Source organism: Lissotriton helveticus, chromosome 2_1 (genome assembly GCF_964261635.1).
Source record: "Lissotriton helveticus chromosome 2_1, aLisHel1.1, whole genome shotgun sequence".
In the NCBI taxonomy this organism is placed as follows: domain Eukaryota; kingdom Metazoa; phylum Chordata; class Amphibia; order Caudata; family Salamandridae; genus Lissotriton; species Lissotriton helveticus.
Genome location: NC_136059.1, coordinates 1,346,175,483 through 1,346,196,488, shown reverse-complemented (window position 1 = coordinate 1,346,196,488; position 21,006 = coordinate 1,346,175,483). Strand labels below are relative to the sequence as shown.

General features: G+C 44.3%; 1 protein-coding gene across 3 annotated transcripts in view; it reads right to left on the bottom strand.

Moving 5' to 3' along the window:
- Positions 1 to 12,610, bottom strand: part of MAPK10 (mitogen-activated protein kinase 10) — a 561,938-nt gene extending 549,328 nt beyond the window's left edge. For all 3 annotated transcript variants that reach the window (XM_078677508.1, XM_078677509.1, XM_078677510.1), the window contains exon 1: positions 12,545 to 12,610. In XM_078677508.1, coding sequence (XP_078533634.1) covers positions 12,545 to 12,610 — 66 coding nt within the window. The remainder of the gene's footprint in view (positions 1 to 12,544) is intronic.
- Between the last annotated feature and the right edge of the window lie 8,396 nt (positions 12,611 to 21,006).

Sequence of the window (21,006 nt, the reverse complement as noted above, 5' to 3'; positions counted from 1 at the left end):
GACCTCCCTGTCACTCAGCCTGCCTGGTACCAACTGCCAGTTGAGACACAGGCCAAGCCCCCAACATTCCACGATGTCGCCAAGCATTCTAGTAGTGACATCATGTGAGCCACATGGAAATCCCATCCAGAGAAAAGAGACATAGATTAAATATAACAATAACGTAACATAACACTTTGCTTTGTGTGAAGACAATTACATACAGCCGGTGATTTATACCTATAAGTGGCAGGAAAAACAATACCTCAGATGGTAAAGAATGATCATAGATGTGCTTCTTATGTAGTGCCCTAACTGGGCACCATCTCTCAGGAATTCCTAATGTAGCCGGTGTGGCATGGTCACCATTTGGTCAATCTGTGTGTTGCACAGGGGACTACAGTAGTTGTATGTAAAACACGCTCACAAATCTCTAACATGTTTTGCCTAATATAGTGTCTTTTCTCTTTCTAATGCCCCTGACAGTCTTGTATATGAACTGAACGAGTTATCAGTACTTCTCATGATCATATTCCATCCAGACCCACATCTAAGACTATTGTATGCAATACTTCATTTAACATTTGTAATGCAACACTTTCAGACCAGGCTCTATATGTACTAATTCACAACATAAACATTAGAAAAGGGTTTAAATTTCTATGGAATTTCCATCTAGGAACAAATAGCATATTTCTTTCTATATCTAACTGTAATTTAAGAAATACTTTCCCTTTCTTTAGTAAAAGCTGATGGGAAAAATGTGTGCCAGGCGTTTGACTAATGGCAGAACCACAAACAGATGAATACCTTCCTTTGTCAGGGGTATAGTGGGTATTTTTATATTTTGAGCCATACAGAATTTTAACGAGAACAAATGTCTTTTTAGTTTTAGCTACGTAATATGATTATTTTAACTTGGGTGTGTAACAGGTTCAGCAAATATGCTGCATTCAGTTACTTAAACACTAAAAAGAGTTCTAAGTACATTATACCTTGTAGCAAGCATTGTTGACTGTGGGCACAGGGTATTTTGTATGCCGACCAGAGCTAATGATGGTTTAGTGCGATCTAAGGGATGTGGTTGCCAAAGAAATATGCAAATTGTTGCCCAGCCATATATGGTAGTTGGATGATTAATGGCGTACAAAACTAAAACTGCTATAAAAGGATCAGCATCAACTGACCTTTTGATGCGTAGAAGGCTATTATTCAACATCCACATTACTACTCCAGTTATATTATGATTGGGAAGAATAACAAACTCTTGTTAGCCACCTGGTCCAGGATAAGCGTCAATATATCTAGAAAGATCCTATGTGATACCTTTCTCGATAACCAAGTGTAATGTTGCACTGGTACTCTGGACGTAGGACCGCCTCTTTTTCATCATTCTAGGTACATAGTCGGGTGCCTTGTGTGGTCCTGCTGAGACCTGCAAAATCATGCTGGGGTTGAAATGTCAACAAATACACCCATGATTGTTTTTGGGTGATTTAACCCATGTGAATACCAAATTAAGTTGTTGACAGGATTCTCATTGTCTAGCGATTATATATATATATATATATTACCTACTGGCGGTCGCCAGTAGGTATATATAGTTAGGATTTTTTCTCTATGGGTTTTTTGAAAATTCTATGTCTAATAACTTTGGCGTTTGTGGACGGAATTGGCTGAAATTTTCAGGAAAATGGCACATTTTGTTTCTGAGCAGCCCCTGAAAATTGGGGGGGGTTTCGTCCAGGGGGGGTCGAGAAAAAAGGGGGGTCCCAAAACGTGTTTTTAACATTGAGTTTTCCATAGGGCGGTTGGCCTCACTTTTAGCCCGAACGGCTGAATGGATTTGCACGAAACTTGGCAAAATTGTAGGGACTGGTAGCCCGATGTGCCTTTTGTAGGTCTCAATATATGTGCTCCAGTGGATTTTGAGAAATTAACGTTTAAAAAAATATATATATCTGTAACAGCGGACCGGGCAGCGTCCCAGGACGCGTACTTTTCGCGCAACGGAGCTTTGTGAAGCGAAGCTGATTGGTTCTCCGGCGTCTGTCAACATTCCAAACAGTCCGTAGCGGCCGCCATCTTGTCTCTCGGTAGGATCGAGAGACAAGAGGAGGCCAAAGCGAAGGGGCAAATGACCATAAGGGGGAATAGTAGATCCTCGCTGACCCCCTAGGTTTGATGTGGAGGTTTTAAAAGGGCCCCGCGGGGCAAAAAAAAAAAATAATAATAATAATCGAACGGCTGAATGGATTTGCACGAAACTTGGCAAAATTGTAGGGACTGGTAGCCCGATGTGCCTTTGCTAGGTCTCAATATATGTGCTTCAGTGGATTTTGAGAAATTAACGTTCAAAAAAAGATATATATCTGTAACAGCGCACCGCTTCGCGTACTTTTCGCGTTACGGAGCTTTGCGAAGCGAAGCTGATTGGCTCTCCGGTGTCTGTAAACATTCCAAACAGTACGTAGCGGCCGCCATCTTGTCTCTCGGTAGGATCGAGAGACAAGAGGAGGCCAAAGCGAAGGGGCAAATGACCATAAGGGGGCATAGTAGATCCTCGCTGACCCCCTAGGTTTGATGTGGAGGTTTTAAAAGGGCCCCGCGGGGCAAAAAAAAAAAATTATAATAATAATCGAACGGCTGAATGGATTTGCACGAAACTTGGTAAAATATTAGGGACTGGTAGCCCGATGTGCCTTTGCTAGGTCTCAATATATGTGCTTCAGTGCATTTTGAGAAATTAACGTTCAAAAACAAGATATATATCTGTAACAGCGCTCCGCTTCGCGGAGATAAAATTATATCTGTATTACGTAGCTGTTGCTAACACCAGTTAGCGACGGCTAGTAGGAGATAGCGACCATCTTGGGCCCCACTTTGCATGTGAGTGATATTTATCACTAATGACATGCAAAGTGGGCATGCCAAGATGTTAGCGACTGGAAACAGTCGCTAACATCGCTATCTCCTATTATCAACTTTTGGAAATATTCGAGATAAGCGCGAATATCTCCAAAAAGTAACAGCTGCCCTGAGCAGTTCTTAGCCATGTTATCCAATGGGAGGTGGATAACATGGCTAAGAGCATTAGCTCGGTAATGCATGAATATCGCTGAGTTTTCAGCGATATTAATGCATTGCGGTCGTTTTTTATCGTATTTGCGATAAACCTTGATAATAGCAAGGTTTATGTGCGATAATTTCTGACGGTAAAAAAATCTTTGCAATGCATCGTTAGGGATAAATATCGCTTAACTTTGGTAATATGCCCCAACGTCTGTTAACGTTCGATTCGAAGGAAATCAGGAAGTGTTGAAAAACATTGTCTGCGCCATCTTGTCTTTTTTCAAATGCCACACTTTTGTCGTGCACGGCAGCCATTTTAGATGCCTTGACCAGACCCACTCTGTGCACGCTGTCGATCCTTAGCATGGCTCCCCACCCTCGCAAGCATCTCACCCAGGCAGTGGTCACCCCCGCTCTCTGTCTTATGCATGGGTAATAAACCTCCCCCCATCTGCGCTGCTCTTCCCTGAGAATCACACCCTGTGCCCGCCCGACACCTCCCTTTCGCCCTATTCACTACCGCAGCCTCTGACACTCCTTTTCCTCTGTGTCCGATTGTCCAGGCCGGTCCTAGGCTATCAGCTAGCCCTGCAGATGTAGTTTATGGCCACAGCTGTAAAGAATCACCCCTCTTCAAAGGAGTTATAGTAGATCAAGGCCCACACTCGATGAGATCCGTCACAGCAGAAGCGTTGCTATTATCTGAAAACCATCCTGTATTGTGATTGGGGAGGGGACCGAGCGTGAAGCGGAAGATTCCAGGGATGACTCTTTGTACATCAAAGTTTTTACAATTATGTGTCACATTAAAAATATATAGCACTCCGACAAAGTAGTAAGATTATAAAAGTTTAATAATTTATAAATATATACAAGAAAACAAAAATAGTAATAACATATAAAAAATTTTAGGGAAAAACAACGAAGTAGCGGTCGGCTGTGCGAATAGTCCCAACGCAGCACAACGTCCAGATTTCCGGCGTGGGGCGTCGCGGGGGGTGGGTCATCAGTAGCAAACTGTTGTGCGAATAGTTCCAAGGCAGCAGAACGCGCTGAAATCTAGATGACACGAAAGTGATGTCTAGTAAGTTGCCACCCAGCAAATAACGGCGTGGGGCGTCGCGGGGGGTGGGTCATCAGTAGCAAACTGTTGTGCGAATAGTTCCAAGGCAGCAGAACGATGGCACCAAGGTGATGTCCAGTAAGTTGCTGCACTGGTTTTGGTATCCTACCATGCTGCTCCGAATAACGGCGTGGGGCGCCCCGGGGGAGGCGGTGTGAACGGGCCTCTCCAGGTGGAGTGTCATCTGTTGTAGTGGGGCGCCCCTTTACCGTTTCAGTTGCCATTCCGTCCGTTTTTGGTCCACTGTGTCAAAAGCCGCAATTCAGCTGAGTTGCGCCCACTCTTGCGGTGCAGCGATAGGCGGCTGTCACAGGACTCTCAAAATGGCGGCAGGCTCTTTCCTTTTTGGGCCTGGTCCACTGAAATGGCCCTGGGACACCTTGGAAATCGGACGCTTGTCTGCTAGGTCTTGGACCCCATTCTCGAAAGCGTCCCCTCTGCATTGAGAATTCATCAAAAGTTTTGGGGGCCCCGACTCCTGCAGGCTTCTGGTGGGGAGCGGCTGCCATGATTGCTCGCGGAATGACCACTACGGAGCTACGAGATGGTGGTGCTCTCATGCTGACGCCAGCTTCAGTCTGAAACATCCAGAAACAAGGTGGGGCTTTCATCGTTTGGGAAAAAAAAAAGTTTTCATCCAATGAAAAGTGTTGTTTTTAGGTCATATGATCAAGCCTTCCATCATTAGGAAACCAAAAGTAAAATGAACCAATGAAAAGTTTTATAAACAAGTCACATGACCTGTTATGCGGCATAGGGTATAAAATGCGGAGAAAATACGTTGGCACGTGAGGCGGCGTCAGTAGCGGACCGATGTGCGAATAGGCCGAAGGCAACACAACGCGCCAAGATCCGGATGGCACCGAGGTGGTGTCCAGCAAGTTGCAGCACTGGTGTGGCCATCCTACAATGCTGAAAGTCGGCGTGGGGCGCCCCGTTGGCCTGTGAGTTTGCGTCAGTAGCGGACCGATGTGCGAATAGGACGAAGGCAGCACAACGCGCCAAGATCCGGATGGCACCGAGGTGGTGTCTAGTAAGTTGCCGCACTGGTGTGGCCATCCTACAATGCTGAAAGTCGGCGTGGGGCGCCCCGTTGGCCTGTGAGATGGCGTCAGTAGCGGACCGATGTGCGAATGGGGCCAAAGGCAGCGCAACAATATATTCTGAATTGAAGACACCACAAGGCGCTGAGATGCCAAGTTCCAGATGGCACCGAGGTGGTGTCTAGCAAGTTGTGGCACTGGTGTGGCCATCCTACAATGCTGAAAGTCGGCGTGGGGCGCCCCGTTGGCCTGTGAGATGGCGTCAGTAGCGGACCGATGTGTGAATGGGGCCGAAGGCAGCGCAACAATATTTTCGGAATAGAAGACACCACTAGGCGCTGAGATGTCAAGATCCGGATGGCACCGAGGTGGTGTGTAGCAAGTTGCCGCACTGGTGTGGCCATCCTACAATGCTGAAAGTCGGCGTGGGGCGCCCCGTTGGCCTGTGAGTTTGCGTCAGTAGCGGACCGATGTGCGAATAGGCCGAAGGCAGCACAACGCGCCAAGATCCGGATGGCACCGAGGTGGTGTCTAGTAAGTTGTCGCACTTCTGTGGCCATCCTATAATGTTGAAAGTCGGCGTGGGGCGCCCCGTTGGCCTGTGAGATGGCGTCAGTAGCGGACCGATGTGCGAATGGGGCCAAAGGCAGCGCAAAAATATTTTCTGATTTGAAGACACCACAAGGCGCTGAGATGCCAAGATCCGGATGGCACCGAGGTGGTGTCTAGCAAGTTGTGGCACTGGTGTGGCCATCGTACAATGGTAAAAGTCGGCGTGGGGCGCCCTGTTGGCCTGTGAGATGGTGTCAGTAGCGGACTGATGTGCGAATGGGGCCAAAGGCAGCGCAACAATATTTTCTACAATATTTTCGGAGTAGAAGACACCACAAGGCGCTGAGATGCCAAGATCCGGATGGCACCGAGGTGATGTCTAAGTTGCGGACCGATGTGCGAATGGGGCCAAAGGCAGCGCAACAATATTTTCTGAAGAGAATACACCACAAGGCGCTGAGATGCCAAGATCCGGATGGCACCGAGGTGATGTCTAAGTTGCGGACCGATGTGCGAATGGGGCCAAAGGCAGCGTAACAATATTTTCTGTATGGAAGATACCACTAGGCGTTGAGATGCCAAGATTCGGATGGCACCGAGGTGATGTCTAGCAAGTTGTGCCACTGGTGTGGCCATCGTACAATGGTAAAAGTCGGCGTGGGCCGCCCTGTTGGCCTGTGAGATGGTGTCAGTAGCGGACTGATGTGCGAATGGGGCCAAAGGCAGCGCAACAATATTTTCTGACTGACACCACAAGGCGCTGAGATGCCAAGATCCGGATGGCACCGAGGTGATGTCTAAGTTGCGGACTGATGTGCGAATGGGGCCAAAGGCAGCGTAACAAGATTTTCTGTATGGAAGATACCACTAGGCGTTGAGATGCCAAGATTCGGATGGCACCGAGGTGATGTCCAGCAAGTTGCTGTACTGGTGTGGTCATCCTACAATGTTGAAACTCGGCGTGGGTCGCCCCATTAGCCTGTGAGATGGCGTCAGTAGCGGACCGATGTGCGAATAGGCCGAAGGCAGCACAACGCGCCAAGATCCGGATGTCACCGTGGTGGCTTCATAGTTGAGAGGCACTTCATCTGCAGTGGGGCGCCGAGATCCGGATGGCACCGAGGTGATGTCTAGCAAGTTGCTGTACTGGTGTGGTCATCCTACAATGCTGAAATGTAGTGGGGCGCCCCTTTACCGTTTCAGTTGCCATTCAGCTGAGTTTCGGCTGCTCTTGATGCTACAGCGACAGGCGGCTGCAAGAGGACTCTCAAAATGGCGGCCTGTTCTTTGGATTTGGGCCTGGTCCACTAAAATGGCCCTGGGACACCTTAGAACTCGGACGCTTGATTTTTTTTTTCCTTTCCTGTACATGCAAAAAAAGGTAAATGCCCGGTACGTTACACGCTTCATCTGCCACGATGAACTCTCCAGAGGAACCGAAAAAAAATATAGTTGTGGTAACTATACCATGCATCGTCATATGGAGAGGTGGCACCAATTAATTATAGTGCTGCATAAAAGAGAGATTTGGAGGAGAACCCCTGACCTGCTAGTACATTCATCAAAGAAGTGGCACTGAGAGCTTCAGAGGCAAGGGAAACGGTCCCAAATATTTAGAAGAACTTTGGAAAGATTAAAATGACATGTTTAGATTGTGGCAAATTAATTTCATGTGGACAGATGAGTGTTACTCTAATAAATACAGCATATGAACGTCATCATAGTCGATGGTTGGTAGAGACATTTTGACTATATCCTGGACCTGCCCGTCCTCGCCCAAAATGGCGCCGGAATAAATGGGACTCGTAACTCCTTGTTGTGTACTGGTTGCAGAACCTTGAAATCACAAGATACGTATGCAGTTTTGAAGCACATGGCGGGCGGGGACGAGAATTGATTGAATATTTCGACATCCCTATTGATATTAAGTTCTGATGTGTTATTGATTACTGTACTGTTGAAAGTTCGAATTAACGTCACCCATGGTACTTGCCCGCAAATGTATATCTAGATAATTTTATTGTAACTGGCCCTGTCGTATTTTAATTATAAAATGTACGTCCACCGATTCCGTAACTGTTAGACACCTTAGTTCTTGCAACCTAATGGCCCGCCCGTTACGTTCCTCTACAGTGTAAATGTCTATTCATCATATACGATTACAGTTTGCTCTGTGGCAGGCCCACGTGGTTATAGGCTCGTATTTGTATAATGAAATTTTCACAATAAAGGTTTTTAAAAGAAAACATGGTAGTAGTATATACATTGGTAAAGTTTTTAATAATAGTCACTGTTTTAGAATCATTAAAAGGCAAGTGAAATAAAGCAGACCAATTACATGAAGGGTAAAAGGTATAATACGAAGGAACGCAGTAAAGATAAATGGTCAAGGGCTGTTGTGTTTTCTATTCCTGCAACATAAAGTGATCGATAAGAATCTCATATTCAGGCGTATCGGCGACTAAGACAGCAGGTCGACCCTCTTTTGCTCAACGGCTCCGTCATGGGACGAAGAAACGCTCTTTTTCTCGAAAAAAGAATATATTTTACTTGCAGGACAGTTGTAAATTTTCCGGGAAAGTACATTAGCCTGGAACATTATAACATATATTTAAGAAAAAATAATGTTCGGAAGTAATAAAAAGCGTAATTTTTAGGTCATATGACCAAGCCTTTCATCATTAGAATAAGAAAAGTAAAATGAACCAATGAAAAGTTTTATTAACAAGTCACATGACTTGTTATGCTTACGTTACGCGCTGCGCGCCCCGGATGACTTCCGGATGCGCTAACGCGGCGCGTCATATGACGCATTACGCGACAACGCAGGTCCAGAATATAGTCAAAATGTGTCCACCAACCAGCGGTCGGAACACAACCCCTTTCAGCAGGCTAAATAGTTCTGTTAAATGACAACAGAAGGGACAGGCAACAAGAACCATTAGTCAAAGAGGGGAGGGCTAGTTCTTCTCTACTGGGTTACATTGGGGCGCCACCAGAACTGATCGAATTGGTAGTCTACAGTGTTTCTGGATGTTTCAGACTGAAGCTGGGGTTAGCATGAGAGCAGCACCATTTCGTAGCTCCGTCGTGGCCATTCCGCAACCAATCATGGCAGCCGCTTTTTATCGTTATTTTGGGCGGGGTGGGTGGCGGAGCCGAGCTGTTTTGCAGCCATCATTGTGTGGAGTTCAGTTCATTTCACTAGTTTTGTATTTGTCATGAGGGGTTGTTCCTAATGTTTCTATTTTAGCGAGGTCAAAAAGAGATCCCATTAGTGGCCTACTGATTTTGCTCGATTCCTTTTCTTTTTTTTTTACACGATTTTTCGTTATCTGCAAAGACTAAACAGAGTATTGCGACTCTGTGTTTGTTTGTAAATAGAGAATGAACCAAAGAGAACCAATTCTAAAACAGTAAATACTTGGATAACAATCAATCAAATGGAGAGAGAAGCAGGCACGACGTATTACAACGGGGGCAAAGGCCTGCGTTAACTACCCTTCACTATGTGCAAAGAGAGAGTACTCCTAATAGAAATGAGGGGGGGGGGGCACCATTCAAAGCAGATCAGTGTGCATAAACACGAAAATGTTTTCACTTACCACGTACTTGACATTCGACAGCTTATGATATTTGCTATTAAAAAACCATTGAAATTCACTGAAAAAACCATAGGTTATAGACCATATATAGTTAGGAATTAGCATTTACAAAACCTTGAAAATTCACTGAAAAAACCATAGGTTATAGACCATATATAGTTAGGAATTAGCATTTAAAAAACCTTATTTTACTCACACAAAACCATTGAAATTCCATATATAGTTAGTTGCACTAACTATATATCGCGCACCCGCAATCCACTGCTGATGATGTCACATATTACATCATTCATGACATGGTCAGTGACATCACTGATGACATCACTGATGACATCTCAAATGACATCACTGATGACATCACTGATGACATCTCATTTGACATCAATGACCACATCACTGATGATATCATTCATGTGACAATACAATGCATCTCCTCACATTTTAATATAACCTCTGTTTCACCCAGTGTTAAAAACAGAGTATATTTTTTGAAACCATTGACACACCAATACTAGTTACTACATACGTACTCACTGATTCCTACGTCTACACACACATTCACTCATTCACCCATACAATCATTCATACATACAATCACTCATCTTTACAACACTATCATATGCACTCATACATCTATACAGACACTCACACTCTGCCACTCATCCATGGAGTTACTCACACACCTAGTCAGTCCTGTAAAGAATCAATCACACTTCCATTTTCTTGTCTATACAGTTAAACATAGAGCACCTTACATTTTCAAACATATACTAACACATACTTACTTTCTTATAGAATCATTGATACAAGTACACATTGATCTGCACAGAGTCACACACCTCCCAGCCAGCCACACACACACTCAGTCTCCCATACAAATACTTGGACAATCAATCAATAACCCATATAGTTAATCATATAGCTACTGATCAACACATGCAGCAGTTTACAGAACAACAGACATAATGATGCACAAATTAAGACAGTTTAGTCACTAACCTATGCACTCAGTGAGACACATTTAATCACTCACTCATACATTCAGTCATGCACCTACTAAATCCTTCGTCCAGACAGTTATACATCTACTCATTCTTCAATATGTAAAACATATTTAAACTTTATAGAAACACACAGTCACTGGATGATGTCATCAGTGATGTCATCAGTGATGTCATTTGAGATGTCATCAGTGATGTCATCAGTGATGTCACTGACCATGTCATGAATGATGTAATATGTGACATCATCAGCAGTGGATTGCGGGTGCGCGATATATAGTTAGTGCACTTAACTATATATGGAATTTCAATGGTTTTGTGTGAGTAAAATAAGGTTTTTTAAATGCTAATTCCTAACTATATATGGTCTATAACCTATGGTTTTTTCAGTGAATATATATATATATATATATATATATAAATATATATAAAACAATTGGGTTAAACCAGTGTTTTTGTGTGAACCTGTAGATATTGTATTCACCCATTATTGCACACTGTGTGGTCTGCACTTTTTCACAACCACTTGGCACTTTTGGTATTATGTATTTATATACAATATAAAACAATTCTTTGAGAGAAGTGACAGTTGTAACAGGTTTGTGTGTGTACTCTTTAGCTATATATCAGGTACATAGCTGCACATACTGTAAATTAATTTGGAGTACCTGTGGGTCATTACACTTAAATAAATAAATTAATGTAAGAAAGCCAGGATTTGTAAAGCGTGGCAAATCACCTGTGAGGGCCTCAAGGTGTTGAATTATAGGCATGGGGAGACTAAGTGATTTACCAAAAACCACAGGGTGTTGATGTCGAGACTCTAACTTGGTTCCCATTGGTTCTAAAGTCAGCAGCTCAGGGCATTGAGACACATCCTCTCCTTTGTTGGCTATTGAGAAAGGTATCCCACAGGACCTCTGTTGATAGTACTGATCCAGGGCATTCCCAGACTTAGGGGCTCATTAGGATGGCGGTTTTTCCGCATCCTCTGGGCCGGCGGAATCCACCGCCGGCCCGGAGGATGCGGAAAAACCGCAGCGGACCCACCAAAGACCCACCGCCACATTAGGATGGCTGGTGGGTCCTGGTTTCCGTCCGCAGCTTTTCCGCCGCGGTTGGCTTACAACCGCGGCGGAAATGCTGTAATATGGTGACGGTGTCTCTCAGACACCGTCCACCATATTAGGATGCACAGAAAGAAATGCTTTTACACGGCGGATATTCCGACGTGTAAAAGCATACGGAGCTTCACTGCGGGGGCCCGTTGCGGGCCCCCTGGGTGAAGGGGGGGTGGGGGGTGCCTGCTGCTTGCTGCATACATATGCAATGTATGCTTTTTTAACATTGCTGCGGGTGCAGCTTGAAGCTGCACCCGCCGCAATGTTAAATATCCAGGATGTGACCGCCAGGGTGGCGGTCACATCCTAATTTGCACGGAGGGACCGCCGCAGCCCATGCGGACGGTCCTTCCTACTCTAGGGTGGCGGACGGACGCAAGTCCGTCCGCCATCCTAATGAGCCCCATAGGATCCAAACTTAAAGATCCCCAACACAAGGCATACTCCAACATGTTTACATTTCCAGAGTGCCAAAACATCCCCTTCAGCCGTAGCGATGATCTACAGATTTTCTTTTGTTTCTAACATTCACTTTTTGAATATGTGGATATTGATTGAGTAAGAGATTGTTTTAGTATTCTAAATGATATCCTTAAAAAATGATGGCTTTTATTAGCTAGCTAAAATTCCATCTTACTTTGCTTTTTGTATTCCGATTGTGTGGTTTAGCAATATCCATATACAGTGATCTTGGCATTGACGAATCAACAGAAGTTCTCATAGTATCAAAATATGTTGACTATTAACATGCTGAACAAGAATCCCGTCTTTGACTTTCTCAGGCAGTCAAAACGTTTTGTTCCAGCACTTCCATTCTGGCACCCATGCTGCCTCCATTACTTTCACCATTCAGCATGCCGGCTACTAGAAGGACAGACAGCCCACCCTGCCCCAAACCAACCACCATTTCCTCATGGAGCAGAAAGCAGAGGTTGAAGCGTTTTATAGTTCTGCTCATTTTTGCCATGCAAAAATGCAACACATTAAAGCAAAATTAGAAGGACAAGTATGAATACTGTACCTTGTTTTACCTGTATGGAACACACACCTGACAAAAGGCAATCTTCACATCCAGGGTAGGTTCACTGCAGTTGTACAAGAAATGTCGGCTCATAAATACCTTTAAAAAATAAAGGAAATAATGTCAATTGTAATAAAGGTGCCCCTGCTGTCCTAATCATCACACAAAATGTTAGATTGGGTCCAGGATAATTCTGTCTGTTTCTCACTTTATATGACAACAGTTTCATAAGACAATGAGGGATGAAAAATTGTTGTATTTCAATATTCAGTGCCGTTCATCATGATTGCACAGGTGTCAAGAAGTTTCCCTTCAGTGTGGATTCAATTTTGCATCGTCATTTGCAACAACAGCAACAACAGTCGTTTATTCCGGATGTAAGAACCATTAACAACATCACAAGAAAAAAACGATCTACAACAAAAAAAGTGTGGAGGTCTTAAATCACATTTATCCAAAAACACCCACAACATCAAACTTTTGATTAAAACATATAAAAGGAGAGGTATCAATTTCACATACGGTAAAGTCTAAGATCTGAGCTAGTAAGAAATACAAGTTAATTTCGCTTAGATTATAACAAGGCCTATACAACATAAGAGCAAAAGTGTAACTATGAATCTTCATTTGCACAGACCAACCAGTGCAGAGACTATATTGGAAATAATCAAAAACTGCACCAGCATAGGTTGAATATTGCCTGAGACTTCTAAAGTACACATTATCCAACCCTAAATACTTCATCTCAAAAAGTCTAAAGCAAAGTCAGACTTGAAATAATCAGACTTTAGTTACTACAGAGTCTATGATAGTGGTTAGTTTTGCAGCTATTAGTGAGGTAGTTCACATTATTTCAAAGTGTGGGATGAAAAATTCATGCATTGTTTTTAAATATCACAAAAGCTGAGTTTAGCTTGTTCAAAAATATTTTTGCAGATCCCATGCATTCATTTGCAACTCCCCCAAACCAAGCTTCTTTGACATGTGTATGGCAAGAGGGTTTTAAAGGCCTATCGCATGGGCCTGATTGGGTGGTAGCACTGGAACACAAGGGAATAGTAGCATACGGTGCCTAACTATGTAGAGTATTTTGGGTTAGGCACAGGATCTTGTCATCTATATTCTGTTTGCTCAATAGTAATTGTAAGGATTTCACAGTTTGTTGATACAGTCTGAAGTCTTTAAAATGAAGTTCAGGTGCATCAAAATTTTTCTGGTTTAACTTAAAATTATTCACTGTTCGACGGTGTACCTACTATGAATAACACTGTCATAGTCCAGCCAGTTCAAGATGACTGCCAATGCGAATGCAACCATGTATGGCTTTAATAAAAGGGCAGGATACTGTACGGGCACCTCAGATAAAGACTACATTTGGGCTGTGTAAACTTTCCACATGAACAAGCGTTCGCCACCAAATTTGCAGATTTGGTTCACCATTAACAATCATAGAATCCTCCAGGCAGTCAAGTAAGAAGTAGATGTCATCTCTATCAGTGATTTTGAATAAAGCAAGGACAAGCAGTGCACAAGTGAGGTCCCTGTCTCCAGCCATTTGTAGTTCTTCGCTGATATCCATGTGCGGTTTTAGTGCTACGATGAACGCATAAGACAGACCAATAATCAGTGCACTAGACCATTCAGTATGAGGTAGCACTGCACTGCACAAATAAGTCTGTTTTTAATAATCTAGATTCACAAAGATATGATTGAAATTCATTGAGATGCCTGAGACTGCATTAGACCTTTAAGGAGAGTAATGGTACAGGGGTGATTCAACCTTCAGGAAATACCCCCTCTTTGAAGCCTTGGCACTGTAGATGTTAGGTCTATTGCCAGTGCATACTCCAGGAACCATTGACATGTCTTTCTCCAAACCTACAAGTAAGAAGGACTGGTCTATCCAGTGTTCGTTGCTCTATTTACACAGGAGTGAATCTAGCCGTGTCTAAGATTCACAGTGTGTATTGCTTGAATACGGAAGGAAGCATTATTGCAAAACAATTGATTTTTTCAATCTCCCAGTTGCAAAATGCACATGAACAGCTCCATGTTACAGGTCTACATAGATGACACCTAATAAGTGCACTATTTGCTTGTAATTACATACTGTTGCTGCCAGGTGTCTCAAAGCTAAGAGCCCCGCTCCTGGAAATTGCCTCCGAGACGCATCATCGGGAACATAACTGTGAGTTTTTGTGTTTCGCTCCACATGGGGCCCTCATGGAGACAGTGTCTGAGTTAACGGTAGAGTAAGTCAATGCCAGCTTGACTGGAGAAACCCTTAGCAGCCCCATAGTAGTTTTACTATTGTGTAGTTTCTGGCTGCAATATATTTCAGCGCCCGGCCTGAATAGAAAGAACAATCTTCTGATCATTTGACCTCCTGTCCTGATCTGCTTTGTGATCTGACTGAAGACTGAGTACCACTTGTCTGAGGCTCAGTCTACATCCCACATCTTTAGCTGTTAATGTGCCCCCTAAATTCTCCTGTTGTGCTTTGCCAAGGAACATTGGATACATTGGATACATTGAGGGAGTCTGCAGTGACTCTGTGGGAATACGCATCTCCTTGGCCAGTTGGTTTCTGCCCTTCTCCTTCTTTATGAAAGTCTAGAAACTGGTTGGTTGATTTTTTAACCTGGTACCCCGACTTGATTGTCACTGAACTCCTGCTACGAACCCTAGTTTAACATAAATACCAGCCTCATAGAAACGGTAGGTAGAATTTATCTCGACTTCTGAAGATGTGCTGCTGCACATCATAGACAAAAACTGATATCCTTGAGGCTGTCATTTTAACCAAAAAGGGAAGTAATCCTATTAGTCTGGAGGAATCCCTTCTTCTTTGACCTGACCCAGAGGAAGAGGGCATTGTACCACATTGTGACTGGAAGACAAAGAGAGTATAAGAAGGAAGGACCTGTAGCCGGAAGCCTTCAAGGAGGACATCTTGAGTATGGAGCTGTCCTGGAGCCATGAGGGCATTGTAGGCCAGCAGGGCAGATCCTTATGTATAGCATCTGGTTTGGAGGCCTCACATTACCAGTGTGTGAGTGAGGCGAGTCTGCAGTGCTCCATGCCCCCTCAGATTTTGTAGGACTTCATTTCCCCCATTCTCCCTATGGTTTGGGTAGTGTCCCATTGTCTGGGTGTGGTTGTGCTATTTCGGAACCATTTGATGCATTTTTTAGGATTAATGGTTCTAAAGATATCACGCTTTAATCACTCAATGTCACCCTCGGTCTAAATATCATGGCACCAGTAGGAAGCAGTGGATCCAAAGCGTATCAAAGGTATGATGGCACCTCTGCCAAATAAACAGGATGACCACACTTGACTGTTTCATTAGATGTATGTCCCTATAACTATCTCTCTCAGAAAACCTACAGTAGAATCTAGCTAACCCATTCCTAGCAGCAAGAGATCCCATGTTTTGATTTTCGCTTTGAGAAACAGTTGGGGCAGTGACAAGTCCCCCCTTGAACTGTGTCTATTGCCCCGATACTGACTACTGAAGCATGTCAACTACGTTTTAAGGATAGGTGAGATTTAACACACCTTTCACTCTAATCACGAGACTCCACGATGCTGACAAGGACCTCGAATGGATTCACTCCTTCCTCTCTAGTTGAACACAGCGAGTCAAATTCTCTCAGTTCCTCTCCAAACCCATGAAGATCAGCTGCTGTGTACCCCAGGGCCCCTCCCTGAGCCCGACACTCTTCAAAGTCTACATGCCCCTCTCGCGGCCATTGTCAGTACAATGGACTCAACATAGTCTCTTATGCTGGCGACACCCAGCTGATCCTCTCCTTCATCATCAAACTTCCACAACGGGATGAAGGCCGTTGCCACCTCGATGAAAAACAGTTGCCTCAAACTCAACTAGGACAAGACTGAAGTCTTCATCCTAGGGTTCAACCCTCAGCTTGGATTGACTCCTGGTGGCCCTCCGTATTGGGAACCCCACCCACGCCCACAGACCATGCATGAAACCTCCTCATCCTTCTTGACTCCTAGCTCACAATGAACCATCAAATCAACACCATATCCTCTTCATGCTTCTACACAGGGCCGGACTGGCTACCGGCCAGTTGTGTGTGCTGCTGAGCATGGGGATCATTTCTTCGTGGTGTGGGCATATTTCGTTGATGGGGACCTGCGTGCGCTTTGAAATAAAAAAAGCAAAACGAATTTCGTTTTGCACACACAATTCCCCATCAACGAAATCATCACCCTGCTCGGCAGCACACACAACTGCCCGGTAGCCAGTCCGGCCCTGCTTCTACATGCTTTGCCTGCTCCACAAGCCATCCAAATGGATCCCCAATGAATCCAGAAATATGGTCACCCACGCACTCATCAGCACCAGACTCGGCAAAACACTCTAAGCCGGCGTTACTCAGATACTCCTTAGGAAACTACAGAACATTTAAAATGCTGCATCCAGACTGTTCCTCGACATCCCCTGCTGCAGTTATATCATCGAACACCTCAGAGAACTCCACTGGCTCCCAGTCAACAAATGAATCACTTTCAAGCTCCTCATGCATACCACGACGCAGGACCAGCATACTTGAACCACCGCCTCTCATTCCATGTACCCATCAGACATTTCTGCTCCACCATGTTGGCCCTGGCCAACTGTTCCTCTAATTCACAAGACTGGAACCGGAGGAAAATCCTTCTCCTACCTCGCCGCCAAGACCTCTCCACCTCAGACAATGCCCGTCACTGACCCAATTCAGGAAGGATCTCAATACCTGGTTCTTCGATTGAACCCCAGCGCTCAGACGGGTCAGCAGCCCGCTTCCCCACACCAGCGTATTGAGACCCTCAAGGGTGAGTAGCCACGCTTTACAAACCTTGATTGATGGACTGACCAATGGGCCATGTACTCTGACACCATGGACTGCTCAAGTTTCCCAATTTCGTGAAATAGTAACTTCCCCAGTCAAGGTTTTTCTTTGGCACTAAAATCAGAACCACGAGTACCAAATTCCGAAGAAACTCCTTTACTGGAAGAGTTTTGCAAGCATGAAGTCATGAAAGTTGTGAAATGTGAGATATCAATGCTACTCTCATATTAGCATATTAAGACATAAGCGCCCCAAACAATTTAGGTTGTTTACAAGAAGTTGCTGGTTCGCTTCACTTGACTGAATTCAACTTTGTTAGTGCGTGGGTCAGCAACGCAGTTTTGTTGGAATTTGTCTGCAGTATTGGCCATATCACATAAACAAATTAGTATCTTTGGAATTAATATCCGTCATCAGTGAAAGCTGTCCACAGTATTTTAACTCGTCAGCAATAAACTGCACAGTGCTTGATGTTAACTCTCCATTGCAACATAAAATCCATTATTTAGATTTGCCAGTGGTATTTCAGCACATGGAGCCAGGAAACAATTTTGTCAATGTGCGCACTGCAAATACAATTAACAACAACAGATACATTTTCATAACAAATGAAAATACTGCTGATAAATTCTAGCTATTTATACAGCGGACTAATTCATTTACCATCCACACACAACCTCTGTTCCATTTCAAAAGGTATAAATAACTCTGATTGGACATTTCATGTATTGAGTTAAAAGTGTGACACACCGTTTTCGAGTTTCAAATAGGCATCGGGAAAATATTCATTAATCTCTGAAATTACGACATTTGGCCCAGTCACATAATTAAAGACGCAGTAAGGAAACGAATGCCCAGAATGCGTGTGGCTAGTGTTCGCAACACGTGTTTTTGGTGATTTTATTTGCGCGAAATGTGGGGCATATTACCAACAAGTAGCGATAATTATCGCTAAATAGGCTTAGCTGCCTATCGCTGGATATGTTAGCGGAGAAAACATGCTATTAGCAACGTTTTTCTCCATTGTGCTAAAATATCCAGCGATAGTGGCTAAATGCGTGAATATCGCTGAGAATACAGAGATATTCACGCATTAGCGACGAAATGCTCTTATCCATGTTATCCACCTCCCATTGGATAACATGGCTAAGAACTGGTCTGAGCAGGCGTTGGTTTTTGGCGATAGCGGGAATATTTCCATCGCTACGCCTGCCTTGCTAATAGGCGATAGCGACGAAAGCGACTGCTTTCAGTCGCTAACAGGTTGGGTACGCCTACTTTGCATGTCATTAGCGATAAATATCGCTGACATGCAAAGCGGGCCCCAAACCGCTCGCTATCGCCTAAAAGCTGTCGCTAACATCAGTTAGCGACAGCTTGCTAATAGAGTGATAGAATTATCGCCGCCGAAAACGGCCGCTAAACCGGCGATAATTGCCTATCGCCACCCTTGGTAATATGCCCCTGTGTTCTTGCATCCAAAGCGGATGCAAGGATGCATTTTCCGTAATTTTGTTTAATTCACGCAATTACACAAAAGGAAATTACGCAAATTTCGCACACATCTAGTTTCAAATCTACTATCACTTCCTGGCGTGAGTCTTGACTGGGTAACCTAGCTACAGTCACACCTGTGATGAAAATCAGGATTGCAGAAGTAGGCACATACATACACAAACCATTTACGCCCCCTAACTGCGCATTCACACAGCTGATAAAAATGGAAGAAGAAGAGGATGGTTTTAAAGTGCAGCCAGCATGAACTAGGCACGAACGTCAAAAGATAAAGAAAACGCCTGCCACTTAGAGGCAAAACAGCATGGTGCGGTGTTCAGAGAAACAACAACTTCATATTTCCTGTATTGAAAGGAAAGACTTCAAATGATTTGGCATTTTAATCCCGCACATAGTGACTAGAAGTAGCAAGTAATTTATACAAATCCACGGAAGGCCCCTGCATCTTTCCTGGCAAATATTCAACCAGTTTGCGAAATTAATATTTAATGATTGAGTCATTTCATCTCAGACCGTGTATGGAATGTCAGCGGGGGGCCGGAGAACGCTGCCCAGAGTAGGGTGAGTCACTGCAGCCACACTGTTCTCCAAGGAGACTTACAATTCAACTACAACAAAACAAAGCCTCATTTAACGACACTTGTCTGCGTAAAATCAATTTTAGATTCAGTCCTTGTAACTGGTAACTTTTTTTGCCACACTGCGTGGCTGTCAGGTCATTTTTGCAAAGTTGGTTAACAACCTTATTTGGAGGAGTTACTCGGGGGCATAGTCTGTCAAAGTGCGACAGATATCACAGGCTGTAGTGCACTTGCAACACCACAGGTAGGACATTTCCCACCTTTGTGACAAACCCCCAGATTCATCAAGAACACATTTTGCTATTCCTTAATAGCGAAAAATACCGATTCCCTATTAAGGAATAGCAAAATGCTATTCATCAAGAAATCACTTCAAAATCGCGATTTCTAATAAATCCTTAATTGCGATTCGCAAATTGCGAGTCGCAATTAAGGAATAACTCCCCATTGGGAAGACAATCTCAATTTGCTAATCACAATTAGCGATTCGCAAATTGAGATTGCGATTTCAAGGGTGCAGGGGTGTCCAAAGGACACCCTGTTGCACCCCTGAAATTGATTTGTGCACATATGTTGCGCACACACATGCCCTTAGGGCATGAGTGTGCGCAACATGACACTTTGAAAAATGCACTTTAGTGCATTTTTCAAAGTTTTTGCTATTTACCATTAGACTTCGCGATAAATAGCTGCCCCAGATTGCGAATTCGCAATTTTAAAATGGTTCATGAATTGCATTTAAGGAATCTCAAATTGAGATTCCTTAAATGCAATGAATCACAATTTAGCGATTTCTAGAATTGCAATTTTTGCATTCGGGATGATGAATCCCAAATGCAAAAATAGCGCTCGCAAAGGGCCAGATTCTCAGAATCTGGCCCTTTGCGAGCCGATTTTAGTTTGATGAATCTGGCTGTGAGTTTCTAATCCGTCAAACTCTAAATAAGGCCCCAGGGGCCAGATTTATCATGGTTTTGTGTCACCCTTGCGAAGCAAGGGGGCGCAAGGGCGATGGAAAACCTCAGCGAGATTTATTACGCCACACAAGGCCACCTTGCATGGCTTGATAAATCTAGAGCATGGGTACTCACAAACTTTCTCTCGGGGGCCAAATTTACAGTGTGATTGTTTCCGAGGGCCGCATCGGTGGGGGCGGGGTCAGTGGGGGAGGGGGCGGGGCTAGATCAACAAAAAAACCTATGACCATGAGGTTGATCACAGGTCCCTGCAGCGGATGCCTTCTTCGACTGCGCCACCACACCTGGCATACACACATCTATCTCCCTCCCTTGCTCCCTCCCTCCCTCCCTCCCTCCCTCACTCTCTCTCCCTCCCTCCCTCTCTCGCTCTCTCCCTCCCTCCCTCTCTCGCTCTCTCCCTCCATCCCTCTCTCGCTCCCTCTCTCGCTCCCTCTCTCGCTCCCTCTCTCGCTGCCTCTCTCGCTGCCTCTCCCTCGCTTGCTCCCTCCCTCCCTGTCTGTCTGTCTCTCTCACTCCCTCTCTCTCACTCCCTCTCTCTCTCTCACTCCCTC